The 27957-nt window shown below is 40.0% G+C and overlaps 6 protein-coding genes and 1 long non-coding RNA gene across 37 annotated transcripts in view; 3 read left to right on the forward strand and 4 right to left on the reverse strand.

Moving 5' to 3' along the window:
• The first annotated feature begins 414 nt into the window (after positions 1 to 414).
• LOC108660045 (uncharacterized) lies at positions 415 to 3756 on the forward strand. The gene is made up of 3 exons (XM_030383158.2): positions 415 to 870; positions 926 to 1847; positions 1903 to 3756. The coding sequence occupies exons 1-3, from the start codon at positions 645 to 647 to the stop codon at positions 2351 to 2353; spliced, it is 1599 nt and encodes a 532-aa protein (XP_030239018.1). The 5' UTR covers positions 415 to 644; the 3' UTR covers positions 2354 to 3756.
• On the reverse strand, positions 2389 to 3286 carry Enoph (enolase-phosphatase E1). The gene is made up of 3 exons (XM_018109733.3): positions 2934 to 3286; positions 2618 to 2874; positions 2389 to 2560 (listed from the first exon to the last, which is right to left on the reverse strand). Exons 1-3 carry the CDS (start codon positions 3284 to 3286, stop codon positions 2421 to 2423), a joined length of 750 nt encoding a protein of 249 aa, XP_017965222.1. The 3' UTR covers positions 2389 to 2420.
• On the forward strand, positions 3545 to 11261 carry Hph (HIF prolyl hydroxylase). 2 transcript variants are annotated; one of them, XM_018109700.3, is made up of 5 exons: positions 3545 to 4576; positions 9674 to 9965; positions 10031 to 10111; positions 10169 to 10308; positions 10370 to 11261. In XM_018109700.3, exons 1-5 carry the CDS (start codon positions 4083 to 4085, stop codon positions 10809 to 10811), a joined length of 1449 nt encoding a protein of 482 aa, XP_017965189.1. In that variant the 5' UTR covers positions 3545 to 4082; the 3' UTR covers positions 10812 to 11261. The 2 variants fall into 2 exon arrangements, with proteins under 2 accessions (XP_017965189.1, XP_017965198.1); XM_018109709.3 differs by lacking the exon at positions 3545 to 4576 and adding an exon at positions 8624 to 9000.
• Tim17a2 (translocase of inner mitochondrial membrane Tim17a2) lies at positions 4604 to 5638 on the reverse strand. Its single transcript, XM_018109825.3, has one exon. It carries the CDS (start codon positions 5377 to 5379, stop codon positions 4708 to 4710), a length of 672 nt encoding a protein of 223 aa, XP_017965314.2. The 5' UTR covers positions 5380 to 5638; the 3' UTR covers positions 4604 to 4707.
• On the forward strand, positions 6775 to 7059 carry LOC149092220 (uncharacterized). The gene is made up of 2 exons (XR_016196165.1): positions 6775 to 6896; positions 6999 to 7059. It is a non-coding gene; the product is annotated as an uncharacterized LOC149092220 (long non-coding RNA).
• A 3324-nt stretch (positions 11262 to 14585) lies between the features above and the next one.
• The window catches only part of mtd (TLD domain-containing protein mustard), a 69227-nt gene continuing 55855 nt past the window's right edge, over positions 14586 to 27957 (reverse strand). For 27 of the 30 annotated variants that reach the window (XM_089265345.1, XM_089265347.1, XM_030383147.2 and 24 more), the window contains 4 exons: positions 16848 to 16969; positions 16615 to 16774; positions 16371 to 16540; positions 14586 to 15765 (listed from right to left, as the gene is read on the reverse strand). In XM_089265345.1, the coding sequence (XP_089121471.1) occupies positions 15630 to 15765; positions 16371 to 16540; positions 16615 to 16774; positions 16848 to 16969 (588 nt within the window). In that variant the 3' untranslated portion in view covers positions 14586 to 15629. Of the gene's footprint in view, positions 15766 to 16370; positions 16541 to 16614; positions 16775 to 16847; positions 16970 to 21533; positions 21754 to 23641; positions 24249 to 27573; positions 27927 to 27957 lie in introns of those variants that run through there. The other 3 variants (XM_030383152.2, XM_030383151.2, XM_030383153.2) reach the window with 3 other exon arrangements.
• On the reverse strand, positions 17617 to 19980 carry LOC115562187 (uncharacterized). The gene has a single exon (XM_030383159.2). The coding sequence runs from the start codon at positions 19669 to 19671 to the stop codon at positions 17905 to 17907; it is 1767 nt and encodes a 588-aa protein (XP_030239019.2). The 5' UTR covers positions 19672 to 19980; the 3' UTR covers positions 17617 to 17904.

The following is a 27957-nucleotide window of genomic DNA, read 5'->3' on the forward strand; positions in this document are numbered from 1 at the left end:
TAACGTAACGTAGTCTCATGTTTATTTACAGCGGGCGCCAATTTAATCCAACAGAAATGGTTTCGATTGGTTTAAAAATATGCAACAATATACAAGTATTTTATTTTGGTTGAGCCACTGGATGTGCAATGTTGCAGGATTTGATTTTATTCATTCATAATTTGATAGTCAATGCAAAATACTAAATTTATTAAACGATCAGCTTAACAGCTGCTAGCTGAATTATAACAGCTAAGCAATCGTTATCGTTGGCTGAATAGTGTGACCGTAGGCCATAAACGAAAACTTACCTATCTCAATAACGTTAGCGAGCTATAAAATATTTTCTGCACAATGTGAAGAGCAGTTGTGGATAATTTAAGAGAAAATGACAAATAGAAATGAAATCGGTTCGCTATTTACTACAAGTGAGCATCTAAACATGAAAGTTATTAAATAATGAAGCAGTACACGAATGTGCTGGAATGGCCGAGACCGAAACCAGGACATGGCCCGTAACCGTGCGAACAGGCAGACCAAAACGGAAAGGATAAAAAACAAAGCGTAAAGAAATGTTCAATGTTTGGTTACCGCTGGCAACAGTAACCCCAGAACCTATTGGATTTCAAATATTGATAAAACGCATTGTATTTATTAAATAAAATATGAGCACACATATGGGTCGAGCGTATCTAAATTCCTGCGTTAAAGTGCCTATAGATCCGTGCAATAATTGCCCGGCGCCCGTTTATAATCGTCCTAGACTTTGTATGGGCAAAAAGGTGAAGGCAAAATCCACCACCTGCCAATCACAAGATGCCACAGAGACTGCTAACTGGACGAGCCAAACGGGTATACGATCGCTGGCCAAGTTCTATGATAGCATACCAGGTAATTAAGTTTAACGAGTGCTGATTGGCATTTAACTAGAACTCTTTTATTACAGACTACTGCGAAGTGAAGCACCTGCACAACGCAGACTTCTACTCAACTCTCGAAAGTTTGCGCACTACCAGCCGAGAGTTGCGCGCTCAGCCCGCGACGCCGGAGCAAGTAAGCGAGGGCGGCTCCTGTAAGGTCAAGCAACACAACAAGAAATGCAAGAAGGTTAAGAAGAAAGCACCCAGTATACCACCGTTGATCCTGCCGGAACGGGCCACACCCACCCCCGATGTCGCACACACCACGAGCTGTCTTAGTGAGGAATATGAGAAGTGCGTTCGTGATTTAAGTCGCTTGGCCAACTTCAAGCAGGATTTTGCCCTTGAAGTGGCGGACTTTAAACAATCTTTGAAGGCCTTCGAACAGGAATTCATGCGCAAAACTGAGCGTCCTAAGTCCACCAGCAATGCCACCCAGACCCACAAGATAACGCCCATTCCCAAGGTGCCGGCCATGCACACAGCAGAGCGTGCCAAAGTTCGCAGCGAAATGCTAAGGAAGAGCTTCAGTGTTAATGATTTGAGTGCCAGCGGACAACCAGCGTCCAAGTTGGGGCTGTTGACGCAAAGCAACTATTTTTCAAACAAAGAGGTACCCAAGCTTCACATTGAATCCCCCTCAGTGTCTTCCAAGCGTAGTAGCAACAGCTCCGCTTCGACCTCGAGACGCGTGTGCAGGCGACGCTCACGCAAGATAATGGTGGCCCCTGTGCAGATGACAGGTCAGGAACCGCAGCCAAGCAAGCGGATATCGAGCGTTTCCCCGCAGCATCCAGTGGCCCGACCCAATCTAGCGGCCACCCTGCGTGCTGAGGTCTCGCGCAAAAAGGTAAAGGAGCTGAAAAACAATTGCACCTATCACGATCCTATTCCACAATTCGATTGGGAGGTGCGCAAGACGCCAGCCTGGAAATCACTGTCCCTCAAGTAAGTCCACCAAAACATTTCCTGATAGATATAAAAAAATATTTGATCATTCCAGTGAACCGCATAAGGCGCTGCTTTCCATACGGCTGGCCACGCGCAAGGCAGAGCAAGCGTTGCAGGAGCGGCAATACGAGCTGCACATGCAAATGATGAAACAGCGTGTCAAGTCAGCGCCTCTGTTGCTCGAGGGTCAAACCTATTGGGGTCCCGAGGTGGGCAAACTCAGTCACAGCTGCCGCAGCGAGGGCATGCGCCATGGCTGCGAGAGCAACCAGCAGCGACGCATTAAGCAGCCCAAGAAGAAGTGTAATAGCAGCCGCTGCCCAAGTGGAATCACCGATGCGGATCTTAAGGTGCAGCAGCTGCGCAAGATCTATGGCGCGCAGCTCAAGCCCAGCTCGCGGCAATCGCAGCGGTCTACTTCACGCCGCCGACAGGTGGAGCAGACGCCCGAGCCGCACGACAGTGGCGATGATCTGTGCAGCGTGGATCGTGCGTTTCTGTAAAGCAAATCTCTGCACAATAAATATATTCTATAGCATTGTCTTCAACTCAAGAATCGAGCAGCTTTATTCAAGGTTGCTTCAGCGATTGCAGCGCCACAAAGTTTGTGACGACGGGAAAGGCGCTTGTATGCTCCGCGGTGAGTGGCGCATTGCCGGGACGAGCCAGCAAAACGGTTTGCATGCCCGCATCACGAGCAGCAGAAGCTTCTGTAAAATTTTAAATTATTGTAAGGTATGCAAAAAAGATTCTAGCTGTTAACGCACCCGCTGGCACATCTGTGAGAAAGAGCACATGCTGCGGTTCCACCTCCAGCGATTCAGCAATGCGTGTGTATGATTCGGTTTGCTGCTTGTGCCCCACGTGCGTGTCGAAGTGTGCGCTCAGTAGCGGCAGCAGATCACCGGCTATGCTATGCTGAAAGATCAATTTCTGGGCAGCTACGCTGCCGCTCGAGTAGACGGCGATGCGGAGGCCAGCATCACTCCAGGTCTGGAAAGCCACAGCGACATCCTCGTAGACACTATAAAGATTAATTAACGGATTTAAGATTAGTCTACTTAACAACTGATAGCCACTTACTGTCCCTTAAGTTCCCCGCTCGCATAGCCCTTGGCCCAGATGTGACCCTGCAACGTTTTCAGCGGAGTCACCTTCAAATCTTTTTCGATAAGATAACGGGAAAAATCAGCAATATGCGCAGCATTAATTTCTGGTCGAGTCTCTAGAGTTGAAGCATATTCTGTGTAGTGCGGCAGCTGCTGTAACTCCTCGACAATTTTCTTAGTGTCATCTGTTTCCCATGTCTCTGATAGGTACTGCTCGGCGTTTGCTTTGGCATATGGAAAAAGTACATCATGGACGAAGGAAATCGATGTTGTAGTACCCTCAATATCCACCAGCACCACTTTGGCGCTTAAATCTGTTAATGCCATGTTGACTTTTTCACTAAAATTTAGAATCTGCTCTCCGCTTGAAATGTTGAATTTGTTTTAACAACTGCCTGCCGGTCAACCTATCTAAAGTGTTTCGATAACTACATATCACACAAAGCCGATATGTCCTATTGGAAAGCAACAATTCTAAATTCGCGCGAAGTCTATGTGCGTTTTCCAGCACTGTAAATGAGTGCTGTATGACCGCAATTCGATAAATCTGCATATCGATTATACTAGTTCATTTTATGACTATTTTTATCATCGTGAAAGTGAATAGCGTTATAATTTTGTATTAATTTGCATTTGTAAGCAATTTGTCATTGCTAAAATTTGCTGAATTGCTAAAAGACGAGTAAATGCCACGTTCGAGCGACGGTACAAATATAGTACAACACAACGTGCAGAGAGAGCAATCGCAAAAGCGGAGGCGGACGCAGCTGTTGGGAGAAACAACAACAACTACATCAGCAACAATAAAAACAACAACGGCTATATAGCATCTTTTTGTTGTTATTCTTCGTTATTTCGGCTGGGCCTACGTGATTAAAATGCTTACAGTATAGCCACAGTTCAATAGCTAAAGAAGACCTGGTGAAATGCCCTGAAATTGGACCATAAGCACACACACTTGCTGAAGATATCGCCCTGTCGTTATTCCGAAATCTCTACAATATTTGATATTGCGAGTGGCAATAGGCAGACGCACAACTACAGCACACGACGCTGTCAGACGTTCAAGGTTAAAGACAAGCGTTGCCAATATGGTGTAAGCAGCAGGGGACGCGGCAAGGACATGCAAAAGCCACAGTCATCGTCGTTGCCAGCACGTTGCGCTATCTGCGGCACCGCTGAGCAGCTGCTCCGCTGCGCCAAATGCAAAAGCATTTACTATTGTTCCGTTGCGCATCAGCACTTGGATTGGCCAGCCCATCGGCATGATTGCCGTCTGCTGGCGCGCCAAAAACAGAACAACAACAACAAAATACAACAACTGCAGCAGGCGGTGGCAGCCACGACGCTGGATGTTAGTGGCGCCAACTGCTCCACCGCTCAAATGATGACAACCGCCGCACAGGCTCAGAGCTGGCCTAACGAGCTGGATGATCTATTCAATTACTTCGGAGAGCCAACGCTGGCTACGCAAACAGCTCAATCGGATGAACTGAATCAGCAGCATGTCCAGCAACACCACCATCCCCACCCCCATCAGCATCATAATCATCATGGCGAGAAGAGCTCTAGCTTTCAGATTGGGCTAACAGATTCCAGCTTCATGGGCAGCGGCAGGTGAGTTGCATTAATAAAACTTACAACTTACAATCAAAACTCATTTTTATTTTGTCAACGTCTATTACACATAGAATTAATTTGGCATATGAGTAAGATGGCCGAAACGTGGTATTCCACAAAAAATAAAGCTAAGTTCTAATAAAAATGTTCGCTTGTCTCACCAGCTCGAGAAGGGAGAGCGGCTTGGCTGGCGCCTCAGTGTCCATATACTTTGGTTTCTGTCTGCACCGTGAGCTTCTGTTAGGATTCTTATATGTGTTGCACTTGTCCAGTACACGTTCAATTTCTGCTAAGGCATCGTTGCTATTGCTGCTGCCGTTCGAGACTGGCTCCCACTGCGGACTTTGGGGATAGGCGTTCTCTGTGCCCGTGCTAGATGGCTGGGCTGCATAGATGGTGGCCACTGCGGCGCCAGCTCCCTCTATCATGGCCAGCACTAAGCCCCCGACCAAGGCGCCATTACCCATGGCCTTGATGCCATTGCGGGCGGCCAGAATGCCGCCCGTGGCAGCGCCACTGACAATCGAATTCCAAGAGTCCTCGCGCTGCCGGTAGTAGACCATGGTGCAGTCCACTGTACTGAATGTGGCGCCCCAAACGGCAAAGCTGCCCGCTATAGCCGGTGTTTTCATCTTAACGGAGTCCAGACCGCCGTAAAGGCTGCGGATAAAGCCCGTTGGTGAATTCCTGAAACCCCTCATATACTGAAACATGGAACCACCGATGCAGCCCATCAGAAAGGCGCAGCCGCAATCCTCTACAATTCGTATTGGACATGGTTGACGTGTGTATTCAACCATTGTCGTCCAGAGGTCAAGAGTTCGAATTCTTCCTTTCGCTGTCTAAATTTCGTACTATCCAATCCAATTGATTGTGTATGTGTGTGCATGTGTATGTGTGTAAGTGTATTCGTGTAGAGCGTTGTTAATGCTCGATCTTCGGGCAAAAATTTTTTTTATTATACAGAAAACGTGTGTTCTTGAAACAAACTTTTGAACGAACATTTCATACAATTATAACATATATTTTAGTGATGTTTTAAATGTTTAGATCAATGCTCACTTTATGCTAAAAACAAATCTACCGCCCCAAACCTAAAATCCAATGCAATTCACATACATACCTTATTTCTAAATTCTTCCTAATTATTGTTATATTTATTAAAGTTAGAACCTTTTATCTAAATCCAGATTTAATGCTTTTTATATACATATGTACATATTTTATAATGCGCTAAAGCCAACGCCCCGGGAAATAGAAATGTATGTACATATGTATGTACGTAAACATACATACACATACAGAGCGCTAATTAGCGATAAGCTTTACGTGCTCGCATCTTTGGCACTGCTGAGTGTAGACCAGTTCGCCAATTCGCCAATTTGGTGCCAGTCCGCTAATTTATGATGTGCTCTTTTTTTTTTTGCTATAAGCAAATATGTGCCCTGCGATTAGATTGGGTGCAATTTCGAGTGTAGCGGCGGACGTTGTCTGGAATTTTTACCTTTTTTCGCCGTTACGTGCGCGTAATGTAATGCACTTGGCCGAACTGCACACGAAGCGAGCCGAGGTGTCACGATGCCCTTTACCGAAACGGTGCACGTACACACAACAAAACACATTGTTTGATTTGTTAACACCTCTTACGAAGTGCAGTCGCATTTCGCTGAATGGCGCCGCTGACTTTGTAATTATTCTGTTGCGCAGTTCCACCTACAGTTTTGCTTCTTACATATATTTTCATTTATTTTCTCATGCTGCTTTAAGAGATTAAACACACTAGAGCAGGTAAATGCCGACAGTTGCCAAATTACATTCGCTATCGGCGCGATGACTTCAGTACTATTCGCGCTGAATCATCGATAAGTTCGCGAATTCATTTTGTTTTGCTTATTGTTATTCGCACTTACGTTTTGTGGTGGGTGGTCGCAGTTTGGGTGGCCTCTCCCTCTCTCTCTATCTCTTTCGCTCTTTTTATTTATCTGCCTATCCCCCTAAATCGCACGCTCTTTAACTGTTTGCCTCAATTATTTTGCGTACGTGCGGCGGGTACGCAAACTGTTACGCTTTTAATTTTGCTTCTTATCTTTTTAGCAAGTCTTGCGACTCGTTTTCAATCTGTTGAGGTTGCTACTACGCGTCTTAATATTGGATTGGCTCTGTTATTCTTTATTAAACAATTAGCAATGGTATGTCGCATGATCTCAGCTCGCTAATTTCTTGCTACAAAGATAGCAATATAAATATTTACATCTGTATGTCATATTTTGTCAGACAGGCGGCACTTGTCAAGCAGCTTTCTGTCTTTTCTTCGAATGTGGGCAAAAATTTAGCAAGTGCGGCCCAATGTGTTTTAAATGAGAAAGGCTTTATAAACGGTAACCATAGACAGTGCTGTCAATCGACGCTACAAAAGCAGGTTACAGCTGTTTGCAACAAACTGTTGCGGCTGGTTCTCAATTTTCAACCCCAATACTTGCCTTGCAACTAACGATTTCGCACATAGTATATACATATGTATATTAATATACACACATATTTATATACATACAATTGTATGCGGAGTTTTAACTACGTTTGGCCGCGCACGTCACAAGGTCGGACGGAATGCGTGTGCGCCGCCCTCGACAGCATCGACCACAAACCAGTGATGAATGAAATATTCACTTGGGCCTCAATGTGATATTCACGCTCTTTTGCAGTGTGTATGCTTTATATATTTATTTTATATTTCTTTAAAGTATTTAATATTGTCATAACTAATCTAAAGAAATATAATTGCAATATTTCTATGAAAATTGGTAAAATTATATTTTCTTATATTGTGCAACATTGTGACAGCTCTCACTGCAGCAGTGAATAGTGACAGCAACTGAGTACTTTGTGTCATCTCTGACGCATGGTGCACGTGCCATGCTTACAGACTTCGCACGTAACATATCAAAGACCAAGGGCTACAATCGATCATTGAGCACACACACATAATTCATTTTAGAGCACACATATACAAACAAATAGTATGTGTTTATGTATGATATGTACATGTATGAGTTGTGCTGTTGGGCCCTTTAAATAATTACTTAAGCTGGCGACTTTGAACTGGGCCGTTGACCCAAATTATTGGAGTAAGCGCCCAGCACTGCTCATACAAATGTACATATATGTATATACATATATGTCTGTAAAAAAAAAAAAATATATATATACGTACATATGTATCAACATACTTATACACAAATGGTATATCTACATGTACATATGTATGTATTTACAGCTGTTTCCTTAGCTGCTCGTTTTTGTTTTTTGCTCATTTGCTTTGTCAAACTAATTCAAATGTCTTCGTTCACGCCTCTCTCTCTCTTGTGGCGTCTTCTCTGACAACTGCCCCGCTTTGATTTTCACGCATGTGTTTTGTGTTTGTACTGTGCGCTGGGCTACGTGAGCGCTCGCTCGTTTATTGTGTCAGCCACTCCGCGTTCGCCTTCTGTTTTGTTTGCATTTGTGTTTGTTTGAAGAGAGTTGCATGCAAGTTGAAGGGCAAGCGGAAACTACATACATAGCTTATGCCGATGAAGTTTGATAAATACAACGAAAAAAAAGCCCTAAACTCGCTCTCCAACTACCACGAAAAATACTATCTGATAGCCGGTCTCGTTTTCAATTACTCGGAGCAAAAAAAAAATTAATACAAATGCAAACATGTAAAGGTAGCGCTGTAGCAACAACACTTTCCGCTACACAGGCCTAACGCAACACAAACTCATAAATGAGTATATGCTACCAACACATGTGCAAACTCTCCCACAGCGTCGATCGAGCCGGTGAGTCGTGGTCGCTTGTCGTGTCTGGTGCTCAGTTGTAAGCGTACGCTCGACGTGAACAGTTCGTTCTTCGCTATAATTGTTCGGAACTTTAATACCTGTGGGAAAACCCAACCAAAAGCAATAAACAACAAATGTGAAAAGACGTACAATAGCTACAATTATAATTGCAACAATTGCAGAGAAATAACGTTCCGACACAGCTGTGCATACGTATGTGTTTATCAGACTGTTAACCAACACTGTACTGCCCTGATAGCAATGTACGATAAACAACAACCGTTACTCTCGCTCTCTCTGTGTATTTCTTCCTAACTGCTTTCAATCGGAAGTATAAAAACGGGCAACCAATTTCAAACTTTCATCAGTTGTGCGTGAATGGTTCCGGAGTCACTTCCGTCAGTGTGCCAGCTGAAGAACTAAATAACTTTTCCAAGAAAAAAGTGAAGTGAATATAAATATTTACAAATATCTGATTAAACTGATAAATCATAAACGCAAAATGATTACGTTCCCACCAACGGATTACAGTAATTTCTTCAAGCATTCGGCTCAGCCTGCCAATGCCGAACAATATTTTCGTGAAGCTTTGGATAAACGGTAATTCGAATAGATAACTATTTAGTATTAAACATCGATAAACTGTGCATTAATTGAAAACCGGTTCAGGTTCGAAGTTAATTATCACCGTTTCAATTTTACGCTCTTTAATTTGCAATTCGCTTAGACAACCTTAAAGCTTAAACTTAAAACTTGACTACACTTTGTGGACGATTTTTATTTTCGTTTTTCTTTATTGCTGTGAGTGCATATTTTCCCATGCAGTTAAAATTTTTGATGGGCTTACGGTTTCTACGACCTTTTTTTTTTTTTTAATTTGTTTTGTTTATCCAGAATTTAGCGGCTTTGCGCCTCTTCTGCCTTTTCTCTTCGCTATTCTCTTTTTCTTTCTCTTTATGCGGTTATGTGTGTGTGTCTTTGGACTACGTGACTGAAACATGTCCAATAAATAGCAACAATTTTATGGGCTGCAAAACATAAAAATGTCGTAAAACATGCAAATTCATAATAATTATACTAAAGAAACTACTAAATAAATTATAGTAGTATTTACATTTATATTTTTAATTTAGTTTGGGATAAAAATACATCGCATATATGTACCTGAAGGTGACCCAATAAGAGCCAAAAAGGATTAGATTTGAATCACAGATTTCGTTGAGATTGCCAAGGGGATTTGCAAATTAATTCACAATTTTCTTTTTTTCTACAGTGAACGTCGCTATGAAGATCTTTGCCGTAACATTATCAATGACATGAATCAGTATGGACTGTCTGTGGTGGACGACTTTCTGGGCACAGAGAAAGGCCTGAAGATCCTGAACGAGGTGCGCAACATGTACTCTGCGGGAGCCTTTCATGATGGCCAGCTGGTGCACAATATGCGTACCGATGCTCAATCGTCCACGCCCACGGTGCGCGGTGATAAGATTCGAGGTGATAAAATCAAATGGGTCGGTGGCAATGAGCCCGGCTGCAGCAATGTGTGGTATCTGACCAATCAGGTAAGCAGCAGTCAAGTGGTCTAACATTCCATAAACATGCATACTCACTTTGTGCTCTACTCTAGATTGACTCTGTGGTGTATCGTGTGAACACAATGAAGGACAATGGTATCCTGGGCAATTACCATATCAGGGAGCGTACGAGAGTGAGTACAGCATTTGCAATGATCTGCTGAGATGTTTACAATACCTTACTTTTGCAGGCTATGGTCGCTTGCTATCCTGGCTCTGGCACGCACTACGTAATGCACGTGGACAATCCCAACAAGGATGGTCGCGTTATTACAGCCATATACTACCTGAACATCAACTGGGATGCCAGCGAGAGTGGCGGCATATTGCGGTTAGTTGATCGATGATTATTTGAAGAGTGCATTAGCTAAGTCGTTTGCTTTGATTAACAGAATTCGGCCGACGCCAGGCAACACTATTGCCGACATAGAGCCCAAGTTTGATCGCCTGATATTCTTCTGGTCGGATATACGTAATCCGCATGAGGTGCAGCCTGCCCATCGTACCCGCTATGCCATCACCGTCTGGTACTTTGATAAAAAGGAGCGTGAGGAAGCGCTGAATCGCGCCAAACTGGAGAACAGCAAGACAAACAATGCCAACGCTGTGGCGCAGCTGGCGGAACCTGATTCGACAACGTCGCCCGCGCCCTCCACAGTTACAGCGGCGGCAGCCACCTCCACCTCCACACCAGCATCTGCATCCGCATCCCCATCTACAGTGTTATCAGCGAACAAGTCACTTACACCCGCCAGCATGACGACCGGAACAGGATCGCTGAACGCGAATGTGGCGAACAGCTCCTGCCCGGCCAGCAACGAGATTTGCACGTAGCTACTCGTCGTCGCTTAAATCCTGTATATATAACTATATCTACATCTAGGCCATATATAGTAGTGACTAATGGCACATCGATAATGGTCAACTTAAGAGTGTATATTTTATCAGCCAATACACATTGTAAAAAGCTAGTTAAAACCTATTTATATATAATTTTTAAGCACGTAATCTTATCGTTATGAGAAGTGCAGTTAGGGAAACTGAACTGTACTAGTCTAACCTACATAAATGTGAATCAAAGCTCCTTTAGTCATTTAAAACTTTAGTTTTAGCCACTAAGTCGTAGTACTGTAGTTATTTTCGCATTAACCTTTAGCTAACTGCCTTATCAGCGACATATTGATCGTTTTTATATTGTATCTTATAATCTGTCTGCATATACGCTCTGTAAAAACTATCAAAATGTGCATAGTTTGCCAAAGTATTAAAGCTAAACTAAATCATCTGAAGAAGCGATATTGATATTGATTTCCCATCTCAAAATGTTGTAAGCATTCAATTCAATTATTTATTTTGAATGTCACCCAATTCTCCGATTCTCATGATCCCAGAATCCTTCTGCATATGTAAATCTCTTTTAATAGACAGCACAAAAAATATGAATCATGTATATAATATACATGTATATTTTTTTTATTAAATGAAAAACTGAGCAAATCCACAAAATGTATTCAAATTTCTTCAGGAAATTAAACTGGGTGGTTAAGTAAAATTAATTAGAAATGGAATTGAAGGCTTTCAATATTTGGCTGAGTGTTGGTTTTTGTCAGCCCAAGATGTAAATTATTAATTTGAGCGCACAAAAGTATGCTTTGCAAATAACATGTCTTTCACCTGCGCCCTCTGTTGATTACATATGTAGTTGCTGGAGGCCATATAAGCATGTTTTCGAATTCAACCGCCAGACTAGAGGACGCCATCTATCGGTAAAGTATGCGTACTGAAGGATGTTAATTTATATACGCTTTCAAGTTAATCTGCGAAATAGCCTTATAATTAAAATAAAAACTACGTTTGTTGATATTTGAATATACAGTTTATGTTTCAGAAAAGTTGTTCATCTTAGTAATGACTTTACAGTTATATATAGTATATATACGTATGCACATGCATATATATGTATATGCGTATTTATATATGTACTGGTTAAGCACATTTCGTTTTTGTATATGCGCTGCAATGGGGATCTCCTACTTTATCCCATTTATCCCATTTTTCGCTCTGCGCCTTGATACGCAACAAGTTTATAGCACACTTGATTTTTAATTTCGGTTTAGCTATAATTATATTATAAGCTATTCATTTGAATGCCAACAGAAAAACAACTATGCGTTTGACAAACGAACAACCAAACAAATGTAAATTGATAAATTGTATAAGTGAAAATTGCCTTAAATATTTCCAATGTCCACTTTCCATTTGTTCCTTCGAAACTGCTTTGCTTGCACTCTATGTACATATTTTCATTTATTTATGTTTTTTATATCGTTTCAAAAATATTTCTGTATTATGTACACGAGCGATCTAATTGCCATTATAATGTATGTCTATGTTTGTATGTATATGTTTATGTCTATGTATATGTGTAACTATATTCATATGCCTGCAATTCGTCGGTGGAAAAATAAAACTTTTCTGCTTGATCATTTTATTCATTTCTCTCTCTCTCTCTCTTCCTCTCCGTCTCTGTCTATCACTGTTTTTCTATGTACTGTTAGTTTGCTCTGTTACTGTTATACTGTTATACAAGTTGAGTTGCCTCTGCCCACCTATTCAATATATGTATTTACTATTTGAATTGAAGATCTAAGACTGCTGCTTTTCCCTCTGCTAAATTTTTTGGTTTGTTTGAGGTGCTCGAAATGCCATAAAATAGAGATAAATTTGATAATATATATATATGATCACTTTAACCGTTTTTTTTTTCAAACTCTCGTGCAAATGGTTTGGTTTTGTTTACAGTGATTTGGTGCACAGCTACAATATCTTTTTCGCAACTATTCAACACTGGCTTGTGGTATTTTCACAATTACTACTACTTCAAAGCAGACACCGACACACACATAGCTAACACAAATTGAAGCGTTATACATACATATGTATATATATGTAATTTGTGGCGCAATAAATGGTAAACCAAGACACACATAATTATAAATAAATATTTATATATAGTTAGTTATATGTATATATATGCAATCTACAGTCTACATGTTAATTGACAGAAGTTACAATTCAAAAATATTTCTTTTTTGATCGCACAACAAACATTCATAGGCCTACCAAAAATTCATATAATATATATGCATATACATATATTATATAATCATATACAATTTTTAACTATTCTTTAAGCATGTGTGTGTGTGTGTATGTGTTGGATACAATTGACGCACAGATCTGAAGACAAACGATCCACAATATCCTTAATAATGTATGCCATCTAATTATCAATATTTATATATACATATATGTATATACATATATCATATAGATTTGATTCAATATTTTTAGTAAACGCATTTTTGGTCTCAAGATTTTATATATGTATGAATTTTTAGGGAGTTAAGCTAGGGTTTCTTTTAGCTTCTGTTCTGATCTGCTCTGTAAACAAAGTTGCATCATCTTGAGTGTTTCATTTTACTTTTAAATCCTTCCAATTATTGTTCTTTAGATTTAAATCCACATTGTTTACTTATTTAGCAGTTTTTGTTGTGTGTTTAAAGCTCACAAAACTCATTCAAGGAATATGTATGTAGGATCTATCAACATCATATATAATACATATATCATATATGGGAAAGATAGGTATATGCATATATCTTAGACACAGCTACACAAAAATTGTTTTTTGTTTTAAATAACTTCTAAAAAACACTTTGGCATGAGTGTTAATGGATATATGTATATATATATACTTATATATACATATGTATATACATATATCCATATATTCATCATATCATATTTAAAAGTACGGCTAAGATCAATGTACTTCGCTTTGTATTGGGTTTTGGGGTGCAAAAAAGTTTCAGCTAAATTTCTCTAAATTGTTGCACGCTACATTTTATTTTAGGATCTAGGATTTGCTTTAAATATGTCATATTCAGCCATTACTTAGAGTGAAAAATTCAGAAACTAAAATCTTTTTGAACTGCGTTCTGTGTAAAATATCAGCAATTTTGCCTTCTCCTTCTTCTGTCCCTCCTTCCCTCTCCTCTATCATCGTTTGCCAATCAAGTGTTTAGTTTATTCTTTTCTTTTGTTAGGGTGATATAACATTCATAATACATAACAATAGGTCGCGACGACTGCACAAATACACTACAAAAAATGACACATTTATTACTCATTCACACATTCGTATATATATATAATGTTCACATACATATAGATATATTTATATATATATACTCAATTGTATCTCAAAATGGATATAAAGCCATTTAAGTTTTCAAAACCTTTGCATCCACAGCTCCAACAAATTGTTTTATTTTCATTTAGGCGCTGTCGATGTAGACATTTGTGTGTGTGTGTGTATGTTGCTTATGTGTGTGTGTTTGTATTTCAACATAGGGCTAAAAATAAAAGAAAACCAAAACTCAGATCGAAAGTGAATATATATATAACATATATGCAGCTTCTGGAAGAACCATTTAACAGACTTTCGCCTAGTCTAAAAGTCTTTATAAAAACATTGCTTCTTCTTAATTTCCTGTGGCAATTAAAATTCTGGATTTGTTGTAATTATTGTAATATATATTTGTATTGTGTATTTCTTCAATCTTTAATTGTTTGCTTTTAGTATAATTGCATTAAAATCAACATAATTAGCATAATTAAATATACATTCATATAATTCTTGTAAAACTAAACAAAATAATTGCCTTTCTTAAAACTCTATCTTTCTCTTTGCTTCTAACATCCTCTGCCCTCTTCTTTGCACATTCTCTAAAACTAAAAACATTTCCAAAATACTTGCATTTCAAAATTTTGTTTTTTCTTTTAAATTATATCGACATTTCTTTCAGGTGTCCACAGACAAAAGCAAAGGCACGAATCAAGTTTAAATTATTGCAACAAAACGAATAAACCGAAAAAAAAAACAAACCAAAATTTTATTGTAAACATGGATTGTGTTGTATTTTGGTTGACGAACATTCAATTTAGTTTAATTCCTTGTTTTTTTTTTTTGTTGTTTGATAATAGAGCTTAAGTCTACATATGTGTGTGTAGGTGTGGGTGTGGGAGTGGGTGTGGGTGATGCTTATGTCCAAATGTTTATTCAGAGGGAGGTTTTCAATTGTTTTGTTTGTCTGGGTTATCCACTTTTCCGGCTTTCGGGTTTTCTCACTGATTACATCTACTACATAATTTAGTTACCTCTTGTTTAATAATATATATAATATAAAAACTAAATAATTAATACGTTTCAACGCATATAGCAATTTTCTTTCTTGCTCACAGACATTTGTTTTTGCTTTGTTTTTTTGTTATCATTATTATTATTTTTTTGTTAGGGTTTTGTTTCTGGAGTTTAGGTTAGGCTCTTCGTGTGTTTATTTTTTTCTCGTCTTTGTATTTCTATGCGATTATATGATTTTTCGTTTTGCTTTTGTTTTGTTTTTTTTGTTGTTGTTTATATTTATTATTATTTGTTTAGACACACGTTAGATTTTGATATCATTCTCAGGTTGTTTGTTATAGTAGTAGTAGTACACATACATATATATATATATATTTTATATTATCAATTAATTAAATAGGTAGGCTTCGCTCCCCATCGAGAACGCGTTCTCAACACAAATTCACTTAAACAAATGCCCAGCATTCGAGTGTTTTGATAACAAAGTCTTCTTGTGGCGCCAACGGCTCATTGCCGTATGTGCTGCAATGCTGTGATCGGCCCTGGTTCAGATCTCCGTCCAGCCAGAGTCCAAAGCGTCCACTGCAAAGAGAGAAAGACAAAGGCATAATTAGTACATATTTGCAGAATTCAACATGTGTGTGTGTGTGTGTGTGACAGTGAGTGAGTGCATAGACAATATAAACTGCAAAGCGTATGTGTTTCAAGTACGTTTTTCGCTCTTAAGCCGAGCGTCTCTTTTGTTCTTCAGAAGACACACGAACGAGGGCCGAAGCAGCGCACGAGCAAACCAAGTCGCCTGGCCATCTGCAGGCAATATGAATTCTCTTTGCACTTAGCTTTTACGTATGCATGCCTATGCAAATGCTTACGTAGGCATCTACGAATGCCTCTCTTAATGTATGTTGGTGTGCGAGTACTTCTGTTAGCTTGTCTAAGCTATACATATACATATGCATACATACATAACTGCTATGTTATGGATTATGTTATGTTATTGGCTGCCTCTGCAACCATTTGCCAATCTGAGATTAAGAAAGAGAGAGCGAGAGGAAGCGAGCGAAATTAGATTGTACTATTTTGTGCTCTTGAAGTTTTGAGTCGTGCTTGCCGTTGCTCTTCGTGATGTTTACATTGACTTTGCAATGCTTATGCTTATGCTTATGTGTGTATGCGTGTTTACTTACTCGCCAGCGCCAATTGACAGGCTCTCCATGTTGCCCTTGATGAAGTACATATTCTCACCAGTCCAATGGAATACTTTGAAGCTGGGATTAAATTTGTAAAGCAGGGATTCGCCGGTGCCATAGAAATGATCAGACACATGCAGCGCACAAGAGGTCAGAGCACCAAATACCTTTAAAAAGAATATCAACGATTTGTGTTAGTTGGTAAAAAACAGTGCTCAATTGTAATTTAACTGTTACTCACATTGTGCTCCGTATCCTCTATGACAATTAAAACAGGACTCTCCAGGCGCGCCATCTTGCGGTAGAGCGAATTGAGGGCGAAACCATGTTGGGATGTGCTAAAGATCAGGGACCACGAATAGCCCTCGGCGCGCGCCGGCAAATGGGCGCACAGTTTCTCACTGTGGTAAATGATATCGATATTTATTATTATGTATCGATTTGCCATATTTAAATCAATTTCTTCACACTTACCGATGCTCCTCGGTGAGTATCTCTGTTTTGCCAATCAGATCTGGTATGGGGAAGTCCAGGTCAAAGGAACTAGTTGCAAAGAGTGAGGTCTTGCGATATTCATCTTGGCTCATAGACAGCACCTGGAGAGCGATGGAATTGTAAGAGATTAGCACAAAGTTCCTTTTATATAATATTTGATAGGAAACTAATACAAAACAAAGATACATATAAAACCAAGACTAAAAAAACAGTCCAAAAACTGGACTGATTTGCAAATTTAATATACATAAGTTTCTTTTTTTTTTTTTGTAATATTTGGATAGGGTGTAGCATAACTTGAAAAATCTGGTGCAGTAACTAAGAAATTGTTGTTTGTCAGTGGTTCGTTGATTGGATCAGAGTTTGTTCTATATATATATATATATGCATGTTGATATATCTTTTGTAGAATATATCTTTTTGTGGTATCGTATTTGTTGTTGTGTTCTAATTTTCAATATTTGCAAACTACAACGGAAAATGCAGCAACAGAAATGCTCAAATTATAAATACACTGAGAGAAAACGATGTAGGTGTGATATATGCTTTAATATATTACAGATGATATTTGGTATTAGCTGAGCGTAGTGATTCCAGATGAAGTTCGGCAGCAGCGCACACAAATTCCCTATTTAGTTTCCCTTAACGTATTTACTACTTCAGGTGATATAACTATATGATATATATGAGTGGTATTTGGCAACAACTGAGTGTGATTTTCCTTCTTGATAAAGTTTGCAATTTAAAGTTTTAAATTTAGCAATTCATTTTTATTTTGTCTAAACATATATAAATTTCATACGATATAAAATCTAGAGACAATTTTGGGACAGGAATCTTATTAGTGAGTCAATATTCTTATCTATTTTCAATCTGCAGTGAATTTTGTGTTAATTTCTTGAATTTAGAACAATTTTGCAAGAACCACCCGATTGCTCTAGCTGAAAGCTCTTTCTGCTATTGGCGTTCATATTGTTCAGTTCGGTGTTGAGCTAAGAAGGGAGAAATGCGCCCTTGCCCCCTCCACTGTTTCCCTTTAGACGTGCATGCGCTGCTCTGCAAAGTGGGCGTGTCCGTTGCGCCTGTCGTAGACACTGCCCAAACGCCGCACAGCCGACTCCTTGGTATACTTCCTGGGCATCTGAACATCATTTTGCAAGCTGTCGCTCGTGTAATTTCCATCTGATATCTGGGGTTCACGCATCTCCCCCATTCGCAAATCCCGGCCACGTGGCTCATAGTTTGAATGAATTGGCCTGCTCCAGTTGCTGCTACTGGTGTCGCTCCTATATCTCAGTGACCTATCCCTGCGGTTGGACAAGTCCAGTTTGCTGCTCTTGGACATGGTCTGGCTCAGCTTCTTGAAGAGCTTCTTCTGGGCCCGCGCCTTGGGCGTAGTATGCTTTGATATCGCTGCACTCGACTTGGACTTGCCATCCGGCTTGTACATGCACCTGGCCGATAACGGCCGGCTCGTGGTCTTGACCGGAGTTGCGGGCGCGGGTGAATCTGTCTCGCTCTTTGGCTTCGACTGCTCCAGCAGCGACACCGGCTGCACGGCATTCCTGGTAACCATCGGACGCGCCTCCTTGCTGCGTGCCTCGGCCTGATTACGATAGCCCTCGTACCGCTTGTTATAGACGCGCTGCGAGGCACTCATCAGATTCGACTCGATCTTCGTCTGGTAGTGCTGATCATCCATGCGGTTGTTACCGGCGGACGCAAGAGCCGCTGCCTCTTCGCGTTCCCGTTGCCGTTCGTGCTCGCTGGTGATGGCGTTGCGTTCCTCTGCCAACTGCTTGTAGTAAGCCAGTTTCTCGGCCTCGCTATCCACTGGCATGGGCGACTCCGCCGTCAGTGCGCTCTGGTATTGCAGTTTGCGGGTCTTCTTGTCGGAGCTGGCATAGAGTTCGCTCAGTTTGGCCTTTAGCTTGCGATTCCGCCGTTTGCCCTCCAGCTCCTCCTCCTCCTCCTGCGGCTGATCAGCTTCGTCAACTGTGGCTTTGGCCGCCGGCCTGGCCGAGCGCTGCTGCTTCCAGATCTTGAACGGATTGTAGCGCAGCGGATGCTGCTGATGGTGTTGCTGATTTATCCGCAGCTGCATTTCCTGCTGCTCCATTTGCTGTCGCTGGCGCTGCGCCTCCTGCTCGCTCTGCTCGGCCAGCAAGTCCGGCTTGTTGCGGGCACAGCTGATGAGCCGCTTCGTTGTCAGATCGACGTCCATCAGCTCCGACTGTATGGAACGACTTATGTCCTTGGCCATCTCACCTTTCCGCCTGTCGTACATGTGGCCAAGCTGGCTGTACCGCTGCTGCACCACCGAGCCCTGCGGCAACGCCCTCGGCTGGTAGCTGGCATGGGAAAGGCGACGACGCTGCAGCAGGGGCAACTGCCTCGAGGCGGGATGGAGCACTGTGCTGCTGCTGGCCAGGCTGCTCATCGAGGAAAAGAGACGCGTCTGGCCGTAGATTCTGTACTTGGAGCCGTTGCTCTTCTGCGACAGGAGCAAGCTCTGCGAACGGACGTGCGGCTGCATCCTCTGCACCATGCCCTGCATCTGATTGACCAGCGTCTTCTTCACGCCAATCACCTTGCTCAAGTGGCCAACGCGCGCAGCCTTAGTCGCCGGCGGTCCACTCAACTCCACGGGCTTCTTTTCCGTGGGGGCGCTCGTCTGCCTCAGCAGCGCCACATTTGTCGCTCCTGATCTCATGTAGAGTTTGCGCACCGACTTGAGCGCATTGTGGGCGCAGCTGCTCTGCAAGGCCATCTGGCTCAGGTTGAATCTCTTGGTGCTGCTCATATTGTTGCAGGTGGTGCTGGCTGCTAGCTTTCTGATCTGTTAGTTCTCTCTTCCTGTTCTGGGGAGACGGATTACGCGCTGTGTGTGCCTGCCTTAGAATACGTTCAATTTGGACAACGTCTTTCGAAACAATTACTTAACTCTCTTGGGATAGACACACAAACAACAAATTACACATGAATCGGGGAAAAAAAAAAATAAAAGTTTTTCAAGAACTGTGCTCTACGTAGCTGACTATAAAACTGTTACACTAACTGTCAACAAATTCTGCTACAGATATAACAGAGACTCGCCTACTTGTGCAGCGACCCCTCTCTCACCCTTCCTCTGCCCACTCGCTCTCTCTCACTGGAGAGAATCTCCGTCTGATGTCAGCAGAACGACGTCAATTGCCGCTAAATGATTGTATTGATTAATCGCACAGAATGCGTATTAAAAATCAATATTTGTCTAAAAATCTGTAAAGTTCAATATGTTTAACGCTAAGACAATCCCCCTGGATGCTAACGCTTTTTGTTGAAATAAGTCAACAGAGTCTGATGATGTCAAGTGTTAATTATACCGGTTTTTGGCATAGCACAAACCCCGACTCAATAATTCGCCAAATACATTTCGCAATGGACTCGATGCGCTTTCCATGAACTCTCAACAAGTTACTAAAGCCGAAGCTGAGCGTGCCTCAACTATTTAGCAGTTAATCCAAAACTGTGTCTGTCTGCTAGTCTGGCCTGGCCTGGCCTGGGTCTGGGTCTAGACTCACTCCAAAAATCATATGATGACCAATTCAAGATCTTTCTCGATGAGCGCTGAGAGTCTGTTGAAGCACCTGACACTGATTCGATGTGCGCCAAATTGATCCTTGACTCCAAGAGTTTGGCTTTGAGGCGTACTTGATTAGGCACAGCATACAAAAATCAATTGTGCTTCAGCTTGTTCTCTTGATTATACTACATGAATTGCATAAACTTATGCAATTGACCTTTAAAAGAGCTCAACATTTAGCTACATACATTCATATATACATATTTATTTTATATTAGATATATGTATACACGATTTCAGCTAAAACACATATGAATCATTGACTCAGCCGAAGGTGAGAGCTTTTGAGCTCTAAATATGTTAATTGTTTAAATTAAAGTTGAGGTTTGCGATTTTCTTAGAAAATCTTATCAATAAAAAACCCGAAAACTAAAAGTTTAAGTTTTAAAATGAAAAATGTCTCATTGCTTATCTTGAAATATTTTTAAAAATTACTAAGCTTAAAAGAAAATATAAAAATTACTTATTTAGCATTTTTCTCAAGATTTTTTCTTTTACTTAATCATTTTTATGGTTTTTCAATAAACTCTTTTAATCTCTGCAATCCTCTATATCTATAGACTCATCATTTAGATGGAAAACTCCAGAAGGGTTTGCGATATTTGGTCTCATTTTCCTTTATTTGTATTTCACAATTTGGCCGATTGATCACAGTCAAATTAGGGCTAAATACGCGAAACTCATTTATTTGTCAGGAGACTCGCAATTATATGGGACAGTCATCAGAATTGAAGCGTGACAGTCAGTTACAGAGGCAAATAAAAACACTTGTATATATGCATTTATATAGATTTACAAATATGATATATGCATATAAATATAAAGTTATAAGTGACAATCTAAGATGCTTTTTTATATACATAAGCAAATGTCTGTCTGGCAGTCAAATGTCGATGACAGTGTTTGCCATACATATTTGACTCTCCATCTGTTCAATCTGTTAACCAGTTTTTTGTTTGCAATTTCAGACTGAAACGTAGTACACTCCACACACTCCACACACACACACACACGTATACTATATATGATTCCATATATACCTGACGATTGAGCATTCGCTCATGATTGACAATCAATTCGCACATTTTCATCTGTTTTGCTTAAATGGGCGATAAATTATGTTGAATCTGGTCCACCCCGGCACGTGGTACATTTAATAATATTTCTATTTAACTATTATCACTATATATACATATATATGTATATATATATAGCGCGATTCAATTGCCGTCTGTAGCGCAACGCTTTCAAATGCCAACTGCCAACTGGCTTTGGATCGGGCCTTTTATTGGTCGACGACGCGTCGTAGTCTCTCAATTAACACACGAAAAAAAAAAAAAAAGCCCAACAAATGATTATTATTTTATTTATTTTAATTCGAGAGCGTAACTTTCAAGTTTGAGTTTGTTTTGAGTCGCGAGTTGAGTCGAGTTGAGCTCATAACAAACCAAAATAATTGACATGAAATTAATTAAGAAAATTACTTGCTGTCGCTCTTTGTCTGTACGTTAATACCCTGTACACGAAACAGGGTATATTGACATAAGTTATGTGACATTAACTTCCTAATGATGATGGGTGCGACTCAGCTCAAACTCAGCTTCCACTTGAAGTTTTTCTTTATCTAAGCTTGAGCTAAAGTCTAGTTAGAATGACATCAGTTTAAGTACATATATTTGTATTTATATTTCCAGTTTCATGTTCTACACATTCGTTATGCATAACTCGTAAAGCCTCGCTCCAGCAGCTGTGGGCCGTTCACTTAGAATAGAAACAAAATAAGATTTGCTCAAGCTTAAGTCAGCTGAAGCTGGTTTTTTTTTTCAATTTGTTGAGTGGGTCAACAAGTTGCATTGCAATTATCGAAATACGAAATCAATTTGGCATTGTTTATAAACAAAAGTGCCACAGCTTGATAAGATAAGAGCTCCATGAGTTTGTATAAACCAATTTTCTTTTTCACAGCATTTCGGACAACTTTTTGGCATAGCTCACGGCTCAGACTCAGACTTGGGAAAGGGAATGAATTGCATTTGGTTGTCGTACCTGGCGTTTGGCTTTGGGCGTCGCGGCAAACATGTTGCACAACGGCTGCGCATCAACTGGTTTGTCTTTATTGAGCTTCGAGCCAAAAGTCTGGGGCCAAAAAGCCAAAGACACCAAAGTAAACTAAAGTAAAGAGCAAAAAAAGAGGAATGCAGAATTCAAACCTAGAACCGGCAATTCGTAGCAATACGGAAAAAAGTAATGCCAAACCGGCTGACCAAACGAGTATATTGAGCCGGGTCTCTCAAGTAATGCGATACCCTATCACTCAACTCGCAAAAGGAATCAACAAAGCGGAACCGACATAAGGAAAAGCCATGCGATACCATTTATGGAGCAGAGCGAAAAGAAAAGGCTTCCCTTCCAACTGAATTATTTGCATATGGAAAATACTCTAACCTCGACTTGTTATCTCAGCTATGGCTTGGTTTTTTTTTTTAGTTTCTCATTACACTATGTATTCGTAGTGCTCCCAATTTCTTATCGGCATACAATTTTCGTCTGTTTTTTTTTTTCTTTACCAAGTTATCGACGTTGCTTTTTCGCTTGCTTCGCTTCAGTTCACAAAGCGCAAATGAAATTTAATTAAGTTTACGTTTATTTTCTCTCTTTTTTGTCACATGTAACACAGTTTAACCATTTCCTGGCTGGTCCCATATTCAATTAGTTTTCGTTATTAAAACCTAAATGAGCACACACTTATTTTCGAAATACCCATTATAGGAAGGGAGCAGTATGTAGCGCATTGACCCGCTTCAGTCAGCTAATGCCTTTGCCACTTGACAAGGCTTGACAAATTGAGTTCATTTAGCTCGAATGCCATTCACAGTTGTCTCTAGTACACACGGGTACACGTGTAATATATTTACAATTTAATGATGATGCAATAATAGGAGCTGCTGCCAATTAAGCTGGGATAACTTAATACGAGGCAGTCAAGCCAGATTTCTTATTTATAACATGCAGCTGTAAGTGCTGCCCATTTGGCTACAATATATGCATACATACATATGTACATAGTAGGCATTCATAATAGTTTCTAATCGGCTTTTGTTCTTTAAAGCTTTCTGTTATTTTTATTTTTCGTGCTCTACCCACTCACCGTTTCGTGCATTTCACCGCTTTCGTCGAGCAATGCCTCCAAGCTCTGATCGTCTTTGGTGGGCGAGAGCGGCGGTGTGGGCGAGCGATTCTTGATTGCCAGCATGGAGCGTGGCAGAAAGTGGCGGCCATAGTGCAGGTATAGGTAACGGCCCCATTTGCGACCGGCTACGCCGCCAACGGCGACAAGTGCAAAGAGTCCCACAATGAACCACATGTTGTAAACAATAACAAAATTCGAGACTCTGTTTACAGTTAAAGCTCACGTAGCACAATAATTTTGGACGCCAGTGTACGTGAAAGCTTTATCGCACTCAGGCACATTGCATGCGTTACGCTCTGGCTTTTAGCGCTCTTCGTGTCGCTCTCTCGCTCAGCTGGTTTGCTTTGGTCTTGTGACCCACGAGACTACACAGCTTTATTTTTATCGTTTTCCTTTTTTCCTCGTGTGCGTTTTCTTGTTTGTGCTTCTGTGTTGTTGCCACAGCTTTTATCACTCTCTATGCCTTTCAATTGTTTTTCCAATATTGTCTTACACGGCAACAGCAAAATGTTAATGCTGTTTACATTGGTCACAGCACAACACATTAACTTTTTACAACATTTGTGCCTATTTAGCCAATTTTGTAAATATTATATGTACATATCGATATATACAAATTTTGTTCGAGCCAAGCGTTACTCGCTAGCGGCTAACAAAACTGTGTGCGTGTTTGAAAAACAAGTTGCTGACTGACGGAATGAGCGCCGACTGGCGTACATGATGAAACAAAATAAAAGAACGAACAGGCGCACACAGTGGCCCAAAAGAAGTTGAATGAGAGCGCAAGCCACAGCGAAATAGAATGAGCGCGATTAAGTGCTAAGAGCGTGGGCTAAAGCTCTCTTAGGTCATACCGATGCCGTTCTCTTAGCACAAGTTTGCTGTGAACGTGCTATTTGCTAAACAGTATGGACGAGCAGGGAGGGTTGCTACCGTTTATTAGTACGGCACACATACGCACACATATGTATGTTGCCTGTGTGGGATTTTGATGTTGCTAGCAGCATGTTGCTAACACAACGTATACGCAACGTCGATGTACATTTTCGACTATTGAATAGTGCGAATTGTGGGTTTATTGCCGGGCAGTTGTCGCCCTTAAGAGGTTGCCAATTAGTTCCTCAACAATTGGGGCATCATGAGTTGGCGGCAATTGAATTTAACTGTTTTTTTTTACCCATTACGTTTTGCTACACAGCGCATCATGTGCTTTGGCCCAAAAAAACAAAAAAAAAAAAAGGTTGAATACTTGAATTTTGTTGTTGCTGGGCCAAGGTTGTTGTTGTTGTTGTGCATTTTGTGGGTTAATTTGATTGTTTTAAGTGCTGGCTGAAACAGGTTTCTTTTTAAGCTTTTGGTATCGTTGCTTAAATTATCTTATTATTTTAATATATTTTTTATCACATAACGGACAATTGTCGAAGATAAATATATGCATATACATACATATACATATATTAGATAAATCTCTTCTAAAAATGGCTTCGTGCCTGAACCCTGGCAGCAGCTGGCTTGACCCCTATCCCATTTCAATTGACAATCAATTATTCCTATTCATAATTATTTTTGACACATTCCGTCAGCGAAATAGTCAACGAAAATATTTATGAAGCGATCACGAGTTCACCTTATCCGGTTATTTGCTCAATTCTATTGTTTATACTTCAAATAAATATATGAACAATTTTTTTTATTATTATTATTATTTTGGATTCATGTTGTGTGGTTCCGTTCGCTTGCCAAATAAGAAATTTTGGGTCATGCAGAACCTTTTTTTGCGTATTGAAATTTGCAAATATTTTCACTTGTCTGTCAACTCACTCACTACTAAAGGGGTTTTCTATAGGTCTTCAGGTTTTCTAATTGCATCTCAAATATTTTACTAAAATACGAGAGTTAATATTGATTTCTGATATTTAAGTGCTAGAAATTTTATTTCATTTACTTTTAAGAGCTCTGGGATTAAAGCGAATTTCAAGAAGTACTTAAAAAAATATATAAATACATCAAAGTTCGCAATAATTATCAAAAGTTACCAAGCCAAAACAAGAACTTGGAAACATTTCTCAGAGAGAGAACCAACAACCACAATTTTAATCTTGAAATATTGTTTTAAACAGAATTACAATTTCAAACTTATAAAACATATGGCATAAACAGAAGTCTACATACATATATTTGTAGATAAACTATGTCAAAGTCGATTTAAGTAAGACTTTTCAAGTCATTTTTAAGTGCATAATCAACAGGTGATGTTTTCACCTACCAACAACAATAACAACAACAAATGCCGTCATTTGCCACACCTTTCTATAGATTATATATGGTATACATGGTATGGGTGAGTGAAATGCATTTGAAATCCAAGTCAAATGCATAACATAAATATATACACACACATACATACACATATGTATGCATATCTAACTAAACACATACATAATGTATATTTATATAATGTTTATATATATTATATTGCCTTCTTTACAAACAGTCTGTCAAAGAAGGCGTATCTAATTTCGTTAGTTGGGGCCCTAGCATAGCTAAATAAACTATTGTTTCTTTTGAAACAAAGAAACCCTCATCAACAACTGAGCAGAAAACAAGTTTAAATATAATGTAGATTCTTAATTGTAGCCGAATTTCAATGGAAGCACAATTGAATTCTAGACGAGTCTCTCTAAAGGTGAAAGAAATGTCAAATGTATCCACGTATACGTATAAAAACCGACTTAAAACAAACAAACCAACCAAATTCGAACCAGCTGCTCAAATCCAGATCTTAATTATCTGCGAGAGTGGGAGAGACAGAGATCTCCGGGAGGAACTGAGATCAAAATAAACATTGTCGACCTGTTCTCTGGCTATATATAGAATACAAAATATGTGAAAGATCTAATGTGAAAGAGTCTCTGCTTAGAATAGAATATAATTGCTTTAAAGTTTAACAAGTTCCAAGAGCTCCTCAAGTTGCGCATACCCCATGCATAGAGTGAGCTATTTTAAGCTGAAAAAAATCAAATTTCACCTCAATTGAATTGTATATTCAATACGTTTGGAGTCTTTCTCTCGCTTTGATGATGTCGTTCATGATAACAAAGATAAAGAAATGCTGAAACTAGGTGGAAAGCGAGCCCCTACATAGTAACCGCTATTGCCAAGGCTAATAAGAACAAGCCAACAATGGAGAACGGTTGCCCGTCGATGCCTTCCGTTTTGGCTTTTATTTTACCAAAAAGCCTCAAGAGAATTAGAATAACAATGGCGAAACAAGAAATAAAACCCATTTTGAAGACTCGATACAATGGCTGACTCAATATGGAATTTGCGCCTATTGAGAGACCCTGGGCTTAAATATTACAGCACTTGAGCGTCAATTGAAAGCAATTCGAATGCACTTAATGGGTCTCTGCGACTTATAAGACTAATGGCGTCCCATTGCCCCATCTTTGATCACTAATTATAGCTCATCTGGTTTGGGAATGCAAATCCATTTCATTTACATAAATACCATCATCATATTATTGCAGCTGCAATGTATTTGCATAGGCCTGGCCTTATCGATGGTTTTACCTGGTATTTCACCTCATGCCACTCAATATGGACACTTGTTGCTTCTTTTTATGGCCAAGGCATTGAATATATACAAATATTTCTGTTTCTTTTTGCGTTTCTTATTATTTTTGCCTAACCGCACGCGCTTCGTTTACAAAATGCTTTTTTTTTTTGTTTAAATGCAAAAATTGTTGTTGCTATTTTTGTTTTTTCTTATTTTATATTTTAATTTGAAGCCAAACTTTCACTCACAACAAAGAAAATACATTTTATTATATTAAAAATTTGAACACAAAACAAGACTAGAAAATACTCTTGGGATTTTAGCTATTTACCTTTTTCCTAATATATTTGGCTATTTTTGCTAACTTGATCGGTTTGACGCTCATTTTGGCAACGTGCTTTCGTTTCTGTTTCTTAAATTTTTCTGCTTTTCTTTTCGGTTGCTGCTGCGGTAGATGCGACTGTTTGTTTGCCTGGTTTCTTGGTTTCTTCTTCTTTTTGGTTTGTTAGCGAAGGCGTTGCTAATTTTGGATACGCTCTTTGATTGGCAGCAAGGCAATTGGGCCAAGAGAGCGCTACATCCAAGGCAATTGAGCACATATGCTGAGATTTCAGATTTATAAATGTGTCCAACATATGTGTGAGTTTTCAGTTTTGGGCGCCTGCAGATTAACGGCAGCGCGAGAAAATGCAGTCACATCTCAGGCTGGCTCCAC

Source organism: Drosophila navojoa, chromosome 2, assembly GCF_054131105.1.
Source record: "Drosophila navojoa isolate 15081-1374.11 chromosome 2, UAZ_NAV_1.0, whole genome shotgun sequence".
Taxonomy (NCBI): Eukaryota; Metazoa; Arthropoda; class Insecta; order Diptera; family Drosophilidae; genus Drosophila; species Drosophila navojoa.